Source organism: Ostrea edulis, chromosome 5 (genome assembly GCF_947568905.1).
Source record: "Ostrea edulis chromosome 5, xbOstEdul1.1, whole genome shotgun sequence".
Classification (NCBI taxonomy): Eukaryota; Metazoa; Mollusca; class Bivalvia; order Ostreida; family Ostreidae; genus Ostrea; species Ostrea edulis.
This window is the reverse complement of record NC_079168.1, coordinates 13,971,178-13,981,109: the sequence shown is the minus strand read 5'-3', so window position 1 is coordinate 13,981,109 and position 9,932 is coordinate 13,971,178. Positions and strand designations below refer to the sequence as shown.

Genomic DNA, 9,932 nt, shown 5'->3' with positions numbered 1-9,932 from the left:
TCGTGGCCTAGCTATTAATGTTATCTAAAGACTTACTACAGTATCGAACAATGACGATATCTGCGTGTATATAACTCCGTTATTGCTCATGAAATGCGTGTAAATTATATTTGATATAAGCTGTTGTCATTATTTATGTATTTTCCTTGTATAAGACTTTAATAATCCACAAAATATTCATCTATGTAAACATAGCGGAAACATTTTCTTATGCACGTATGAAAGTAACACCAGTACTGTGCGCAACGTCAGTATATTCTTATGTAAAACTTTGATCCCCTCCTATTGTAGCCCCATCTTACCCCGGGGCCACAACTTGAATCTGCACTTCCTGGAGATGCTTGCATATTAAACTGACTAATCAAGGCCTTATTGTTCTTGAGAAAAAGATTTTCATTTTTCTCTCTTTTTTCTTGATCACCTACTGTGATCCCAGTCTCTCTCAAGGGACCATGATTTGAATAATGTTGAATGTTCACAAATTAAGCAAGCTTTAGCTTAAATTTTGTCTTTTCTAGTACAACGGTTCTGGAGATGAAAGTTTTTAAGTGATGCCACCAAGATTTCATTATGTTTTAATTACCCCTCCCTACAAATTCGATGTGGCCATTCATCAGAACAATTTTTAATCCACATTTACTCAAGCATGCTGTATGGCAAGTTTAGTTGAAATAGGTCTTGTGGTTCTGGAAAAGAATGCAAAAATGTGTAAAGTTTACGAACAAACAGTGAGCCAGACTGACGTCGGACCACAGGTCATCTGAAAGCGCATTCGAAATTACAGCTCATATGTATGGTATCCGGATAGGGCCATTTGCAAAAGCGTGACTGCGTGTTAGTCACAACAAACCGTCACGCCAACGAGCAACGCGCCTTTGTGCCGTCACGCCAACATACAACGCGCCCTCACGCCAATAAGCAACGCGCTTTCACGCCGATGAGCAACACGCCTTCACGCTAACACAACTTTACACAACTCGCATTCGCGCCAACAAGCAACACGCATTCACATTATCAAGCCAACAAGCGACGACGCGAAGGGGCGTTGCTTGTCGGCGCGAAGGCAAGTTATGTAAAGTTGTGTTAGCGTGATGGCGTGTTGCTTGTTGCTGCGAAGGCGCGTTGTATAAAGTTGTGTTAGTGTGACGGCGTGTTGTTTGTCGGCGCAAAGGCGCGTTGCTTGTTGGCGTGACGGCGTGTTGTGATTAAAAGTCACGCTTTTGCAATTGGCCCTATCCGGACACCATACGTGTGAGCTGAAAATCTGATAAACGAAATAATTGTTTTTGAGAAGGATAAGTGTTGTTTTCTGTTTCAAAAAGAGATGTTAATTTTCAGTTCAGCACCGTCACAAAAGAGGATGCTGTGGATGTCAGACGAAATGATTGTGTGCATATTTATTCGATCGCGCAAAATATGCTTGAAAATTGTATTCACTTGACTTCTGTGAAAGTCAAGAAGCTACTATACTCGTTCACATTATGTCATCATTTTAGATATTGTTGTGAATAAAATAGGAAATACCTAAGTAGTCACAGGAAGTGTTTTATACAATAATTGTGATATTCAATAGCGGATGCATTTTATTGCTTTTATCTACAATGGATAACTAGCATATCTTAAATTTATCTTAAGGTGTTCAATAAATTTAAATAAACAACAAACGGATATTAAATTTGTACAATTAAATATTGATTGAAGTGCTCTATACTCTATTCGTCGTCAAATTCATTATACCGCCACATCAAGTGGCTTTAATGAGCATTAACTGTTCACACGCGCACACACACACGCGCGCACACACACAAACACATTTTAAAACGCAAAAACTCAATGAACATACACAATCTGTTACATCAAAATCACATAGTACAAGAAGGGTTGCTGTAAAAACGAATTTCTTATAAAATAAAAAGTGATACGCTTGAAAAAACAAAAAGAAAGGAGAACAATATGAAAGACACCCTTTTTCTGTGATTGTATGTCTGGTTCTGTATAGGGTTGTTATAACGTTATTGTCTTCTCTTCATTTGACAAATATCTTACTAATCGTTTTCTAACTCTTTTAACGATGGACGATTATATAAAGATCGACAGAATTCCCTTTCTCTAACTCTTAATATAATGCCATCTTCTTCACTTGAACGATATTAGCAAATGATGCCCTTTTGTGCACAAAGTCACGTCACTAAGAAGTGACTTCCTGCCGACGAGGGAAACCACTTTCATATCAAGTGATGGCGAGTGCAGAACTAACGCATTAGCGAAGGAATTGTCGCCATTAAGGTAAATCATATTTACTTTGTTGAATTCATTTGACAGATATGATTATCATTTAAGACAGTCTCATAAAACTTCTTTACACAAAAAAGAGAAAATAGATTTTTGATTTTTGAATATCTTTACGCAGTAATAAGATAACCAACATAGAATGATGGGAAAAACAAACCTAACAACACATGCCTCACGTAACCTATGATGCAATACGATCTATTACCGAAGACAGCACCGGGGAATATGTCTTGGGGCGTCAATTACCTGTGAATTCATTGTCTTTTTACCTTTGAAATTATATTCTTTTTACCTATGGATTTACTGTCTTTTTAACTAAAGATTTATGGTCTTTTCACCTGTAGGTTTATGGTCTTTTTACCTGTGGATTTATGGTCTATTTCACATGTGGATTTATGGTCTTTCATTCATTCGTGTGCTGTGGACATGCAGTATCGGTTACTGTAGACATTGGACACATTGTCTTGTATATTTATTATACACTTGTACGTATCATTTTCATTCATATGTCAATTCGAGATATCCCTGTGAACTCCAGATAAAAATACCACAGAGTCCTCCACATCTGCTTTTTACTTAGATATTTTATTGAAAATGAAAACTAACAACCCAACTTTATGACAAACGGGATGATTTCAGCTTCTCCATCGTCAGCTTCCAATATTCATGTAGCAATATTCCATTATCACTTGCATATGGTGTTTATCTTTCTTAAATAGAGTCAATACGCAAGAGTTTGTTCTGCGTATGATCACTTTTTAATTCGAGGCAGGCTACCGACAAACAAGTTGATGTTACAGGTTTCAACAGTCACATTTAAAGTCAGCATTTTGCAAATTCTATCATTGGGTCAAATGATGTCTGACATGTTTCATACCGATTGATAGGGGTGAAGATGGGGTACGAAATTCAACTTAGAAAGGATATCTAATGCTGCACATTCTAATTAACAGCTTGTTGCAATGCTCAAACATTCTTTTTAGTCGTATAGTGCTAAACGCTAAAAGTCGACCAAAATATAATAGGCATTTTTTTCTGCATATCTTGGAAAGTATACGGAACTTCGGGATGAACTTTGGTATATAGTAATGTAGATTGATTGTGCATGAATATATTAGAATACAGAGTACACTTTTATACCATTTGGTTTATTATTTTTACATTGGCTAACCTGGGTACCTTATATTTAGAGTTCTATAGGTTTACTCTTTAATAGTAAATTCGAACCCAAGCGATACAATTGTCTCTGGTTTCGATTGAAAATGGTATTTGGAGCAATTATGTTGAAGGGGTGAACTCCGGCTTCAAGTAGCCCCAGGCTATAGATTTATTAAAATAAAATAATATACATGTATATAAAAATATAATGGTGTTGACTTTGAAAAAGTTCGGTGCTTGAAACATTCCTCATACTTTTGAATGGACTCGATATGAAATTAGTGTTCCCGTAAAAAACAAGCGATAAAGCTAAAAAGTTAAGGAATTCTGCAGTGGTAATAAACACTCAAATTCTATTGTAAAAACATTGACCACGATTGACGCACGAGCGCGCCGAATACAACTAGCATAAGCTCGTCATAAAAATTACTGCAGGTTTCCTATTTTGATCCCCTAAATTCAAGCTCGTGTTATGATATCGTGCAGACCTAACCCTGGGTCTGGTAAGTGTTCTCTCCCCTCACAAATAATTACAGATATCTTTTTAAGAGTTTAATTTTTATTTCAAAATAGAAAAAATCTCAAAATCATTTTGGTAGCTCAGTAGTAGAGCGTTCGTTTCGTAACCGGGTGGTTGTGAGTTCCAGCACTATTTGTGCCATGGTCGCGTCTAACCTAATACGTAAACATAGGTAGTGATTTCTCCTTTGTCAAACGCTCGGCACTTAAAAGTGATAATCATGGGTCTTTCAGATGTAACCTTAAAAATGGAGGTCCAGTGTGAGAAACCTCACTACTACGACCGTAATCGCTAAATATAGGTCTAAATTTGAGGTACTTCACCCACAGCTGGTGACGTCTCAACGTGAGTGAAAAACGTTCGATTGGGATTGAAAGTGAACATTCATAATTTAATGTCAAGGTCAATGTAGCGGTAGTACTGTCAATATGTTACACTTGCATATCAGTAAACTTACGAATACAAAGAAATCCATTTTGCATGAAGTCTAGCTGCATGTTACAATTAACAATGGGGGGTGTAGAGGGGTCGCTTATTGCAGGATGTTTACTCTTTCAACAAGGAAGGTAAACACGAACTGAAAGGCGAATCACGTAGCCTTGACGTCAAGTTGACCCTTGTCTGCATTTTATTATGAATTAAACCACAGAATTATATTTTGCTTCTAATTTGAACACTATTCTATTTCAGAGACAGTATGCACAACAAACCAATTGCCTGTTTAAGTTTCTTCATGAAGTTAAGGTCACATAGAAAGTAACGGATCAGCAGAGAGAGAGAGAGAGAGAGAGAGAGAGAGAGAGAGAGAGAGAGGGGGAGATTATGTACAGTGTGACATTATCTGATTCTATATTGGAACGTACTTCAACATACTGATTCAAAATTTGGGTGAGAGGGATATCTAATATTACTGAATATTTAATATTACTGAATCAGTCTTATGTACAATTACTGAATCTAATACGCAGTCCCATTATCCCATAATACCAAATAGAGTTACTTCTATTCAGTAGTGCGAAATCAGAACAGGAATTGTAAACTGCATGATATGCATGTTTATTTAAAGATTCGCAAATAAATGATTCGCCTGTTACATCTGCCGGTAAATAGTTTCAAGACTTCCGCGCACGCGATCCTGCGCTGCTTGGCAACTGAAATATACTCTACTTATTTCATCTCTCACCGACTTCTCACAGCTCTATGCACTACTTTATATCAACTTTAATTTACATCTGATAAAATGAATTATCTATTCTCTGACTAAGTATCAGGACAAAAGCAAGTTTGTATTCCATCCTCCTTTCCGGTGGCACAGTGAATGCTCTATGGTTGAGGTTCTGTACAGCCTCGACTGTAAAGACGTAACTTCGTTTCACGTGGAGACCAAGTTGGGTTGATAAACTTTTGATTCACCATTATTGAAACCTACAGTACTTGAAGAGATACATTTCCTTTAAAGGGGTATGGACACGATTTGACCTGAACATTTTCAAATTTAAGTTTTCCATTTTTAATTTTTACAAGGTTCGTGACACGTTTTTGCACAATACATAGGTTAAATATACTAGTAAACGTTTTCGTTCAAAGCAGATATTCAATTACAAGTTAATTCTGAACACAATCAGTTTCTAGTGTTTGTCGCATCTCATTTTGTATTATACATGTTACTTTCTATTAAGCAATCTATATGTAAAGAAAAACAGGGCACGAACACTGTTTACATACACATGTAACAAAGAATTGTGCGAGTGCTGCATTTCAACTGACATTCAAATGTTTGCTGACCATTAGAAATACATTAGATTTAGCATTGTAAATATTGAAAATGGGAAAATAAAATTTGAAAACTTTCAATTCAAATCGTGTCCATGCCCCTAGAGATAATGATCGTGAAGTAATCACTTTACCAGTTAAATACACGTTTATTCTTACTTCCAAATTTCATTAATCTCACAAAGAGCATGCAGTTTTATATCAAACGTTTTTCTTCCTTGTAACATATCGGCAGGGTGTGGAACAAGATAAACAGCTAGCTATTGAAATGGATTGTCTCGCTTTATCTTACGATGTGACGGACGCGTCCTTATTATTCTTCAAATTTAACATTTTTACGGCTTTTAGGAAGTTCTCATTATTGCATATCTTTAGGGCTTTTAGGAAGTATTTACTTTTGTATGTTTCGTGGCGTGAAGGAAGTGATTAATATTGCTCTAAGGAAATCCTACACCCGTTTAAGATCAATACCGGGAGACCTAAAACTACCAAAAAGTCGTACAAGGCATGTCGTGACATCACCTGCAGAATATACATGTAGAAAAGACACCTATACAAACGCCTCATATTTAGCAAATTTTCTATGAACTTCGGAAACTTGGACGCCATAATTAAACTCGTTGGATAAGCATTGCTGGTCTGCGTTTCATCGTGTCTTGTACACTTGCATGTCTTCAATCAACAAACTTACCATGCATCAAAATCCTCGGGAAACACTGAAATTCACAAGGGTTGTATTTCATGGAATGCCAAGTCTGTACAGTATATATCGTTGGGGTGTAAACTTTTGGCAAGAGAAAAATCCTCTTTAAAAAGTCAGCATCTGAGCATTATGGACCAATGATCATTGAAACAGTTTAAAAGGAGGCTGGGTTCATATACATACAGGACAAATACTGCAGTCAAATTTGATTTTTCAACTTTGCCCAGTAGACGTGAAAAGACGCGAATTCTAACTTTTCGTTGTCTGTTGAAGTTTTCTGGTATGAAGTGAGACATGATTGAAATATAATCTTCTGTTTTCCTGTCTGATAAATACACAATTTCTTTCTGGTCAAGTTCTAATGATGAATGAAGTAGTGACAGTTTGAACTATATCAAAGTCAATGTCATAATGAATAATGAGTGGAGTATTATACTATCATTTACCAGAAGATTAGTGAAAGGTGGAAATGTTAAGACGAGGACATCGTAAATGAACAAATCGTTCCAGTAAATATTCGAATTAGAACACAGTACGGAGGTCTGTTCTCATTAATTTGTACGCAAATGTAATGACCCCCCCCCCCCTTATATCATGATGGTACATGTATATACATGTACACTGTACACGTAGTTTTCAAATTTCACTGGGGAGGGAGGGGGTTGTGGTTGGTAAATCTGTGCATTGAAACATCATATTATTCACTAATTTTACTCGCACACATTGTTGCAATTTAGCTAAAAATATTTGAATCTGCACTACGAATCGTATTTAACCAATTTTCATCACCATAACAAATGAGAGGTACGGTGTTATCGACATTTAATGAGCAACATGAACTAGGATAAAAGCCTCTAAACGTTGACGATAAATAATCCTGTTCATCAACTGAATGTGTGGAGCTGTAGTTTAAAACATCTCTGCTGTCTGCATTGTTTATGGTGTCTAAAGGAATCACTTTAATCCGATTTTGTGTATCCTCTCTGAATACCACACAGATAATTAGCTGTAATTCTCGTCTTGATACAGAGCTTTTTCTCTCTAGTTTACATCATCTAAAAAAAAAACCCCGGGGCGAATCACACGTTTGATTTGCAAGTGAACATGATAGAAGGTGATTTGAAAGTGCATACATGTATTGATATGTATTTATCTTTTCCACAGGTGTGAACCCTTGTTTTGTATAGTCAAAGAAGACAGTATTTATCAACATTCACGGATAACCAAAAAAAAAAAAAAAAGTACACACTGCAGAGTGTATCAAGTGTTGTGAACAGAGTTATCTACCATCCTTCTCAGTTACATCGTGTTTCAAGAGTGAAGAGAGTTTAGTATTATCACTAATTTTCAAAAACATTCAGGAAAAGAAAATGAATGGCGATAATTGAAAGGAAATCTGTCATCAGGAAACAAATGTGCAGATGGACGAACCCCCCTAGAACAACATGTCCTTACACGAGGACCATAACCTAAACTTTACTGAAAGGGAAAGTGATTCTGATATTCTGTCCGAAGAGGTCATTTTAAATCGGAAAAATGACGAAAATGCCATGTTATTACTTCCGGTAATTTGTTATGTTTCTCTCTTGATCATCGTTGGAGGTATTGGAAACAGCATTGTATTTTATGTCTACAAAACCAAAAGTAAGTCAACAACGAAGAGAGTTTTCATTTCCGTGTTGGCTGTATTCGATCTCATGAACTGTCTAATAGTGATGCCTTTTGAAATTTATGACCTTAGAAATCAGTACAAATTCCTGTCAGAGGAATTCTGCAAGTCTATGAGATTCGTGGAATTCGCCATTGTTCTTGCCGCCGGGTTCACACTTGTAGCTGTTGCTATTGACAGGTACATGAACTTGTGCGTGAGAAGTTCACGAATTCTGTTCACGCCAAGGCGGGCCAAAAGAGCTTGCTTCATCTGTGTGGGACTAAGTATAGTATTCTCCTGGCCGACCGTGATGTTTGCGGGACTCGTAGTCTCGCCTGTGCGAGAGGCAAACGTGTCAATCAATGGTTTTGAATGTTCCAGCTTTAGTGATGAATCCATAAACGCAAGGATATATCTTTACATCCTGAATATAGTGTTTATACTCTCTCTTGTGTTGATGATCATCCTATACAGCACGATAGGCATGACCTTGTATCGAAGAAGGAAAGGGTCTGTTCACGACGGACTGATTTTCATGAATGATGCATCGGAATCTACAAAAATCCAGAAGAGCCACTCGAACATGAACGTGGAGCGTTGTGGATTCGCTATAGGGAAAATGGGCGTTCGCATGACAGGCTCAACGCTCATTTTCTATTCTGTTACAATTGTGTTTATTATTGGATTTCTGCCTCATTTGATAACGAGGGTCCTGAAGATCACGCACACTGCCTTCGTGGAGGTTAATAATAGAGATGGCGTAGAAGTGGCCTATAATATGCTGATAAGGTCGTATATGATCAATTCGGCAGCTAACCCTTTTATTTACAGTATTATCCATAAACGATTTAGACAGGAAATTGTCCGAACGTGCCGGAAATGTGCGAGACTGTTCAGGACAGATTGAAGGGTTTTGAAATATAATCAAGTTGTCGATGTGGGAATTGTGATAAAATTGTGTACAATGTATAATACATGTAATAGGTTTTTTTTTTGGTGTTTTTTTTTTTTAATTTTGTACACTGAGACATTATCGTATTGTATTTTACTAGTTTAAGGTCATGGGATACCCAAAAAAATCTGTTACAAAATTTTGTAAAACTTTTTCTAAATGTTTTGATATTGCTAAAAACTTATATTCACCATAGAATTTTCCTATGAAACCACGCACCTTTATTGTTTTGTATTATTCACAAATCTTTACGCGAAAATTCAATGGAAAAAACATGACACAAAACTTGAATTTTTTAACAAATAAACGAGCATCTTTTCATTGATGCATTTCACATATCGATGACAGATTTACATTGTTATTTCATCAAATAATATGATTTTATAACAAAGTTTAAGAAATGCTGTGTTTACGTGAATTCTCTATTATATGATAAAAAAAAACCCCCAAACAATTTAATTTGGTCATTAATGCATTAAATGCACCAATAGAAGGACATTTTGAAGGATTTAAATTTGTGAGTATCCCATGTCCTTAATTTGAGGTCATGTGATGGATTTTCAACCTGTTTTTCAATAAAATTTGAAACCAAGGTAAAAGCGAAAATATAAACGTCATCAGACACAAAGTAATGATTCCATTGTCATTTCATAAAAGCGATTCTTCATCTTGTTCGGTCGTTTCGTACGAAGGTGAGGATAAAAGTAACACAGCTGATGTAGGAATCTTTATAGTCCAAGGCGAGTGCAGATAACAGCTTTTTTACTCGGACATTCAATATTGCGTAAGATGTGTTAATATTGATCAATTGTAACGTTTTTCATCGTTCGTTATAGTTTATTAGAATAGTCAGAGGGGAACTAAAGGGGACGTAATTTCTCAG

General features: G+C 36.3%; 1 protein-coding gene across 1 annotated transcript; it reads left to right on the top strand.

Moving 5' to 3' along the window:
- Positions 1-2,208: 2,208 nt before the first annotated feature.
- On the top strand, positions 2,209-9,682 carry LOC125652497 (growth hormone secretagogue receptor type 1-like). The gene is made up of 2 exons (XM_048881725.2): positions 2,209-2,286; positions 7,611-9,682. Exon 2 carries the CDS (start codon positions 7,892-7,894, stop codon positions 9,002-9,004), a length of 1,113 nt encoding a protein of 370 aa, XP_048737682.2. The 5' UTR covers positions 2,209-2,286; positions 7,611-7,891; the 3' UTR covers positions 9,005-9,682.
- The last annotated feature ends 250 nt before the right edge of the window (positions 9,683-9,932 follow it).

Bases quoted from the DNA above. Each gene is read 5' to 3' on its own strand.
- LOC125652497 (XM_048881725.2), top strand. From the start codon at position 7,892: ATGTCCTTACACGAGGACCATAACCTAAACTTTACTGAAAGGGAAAGT.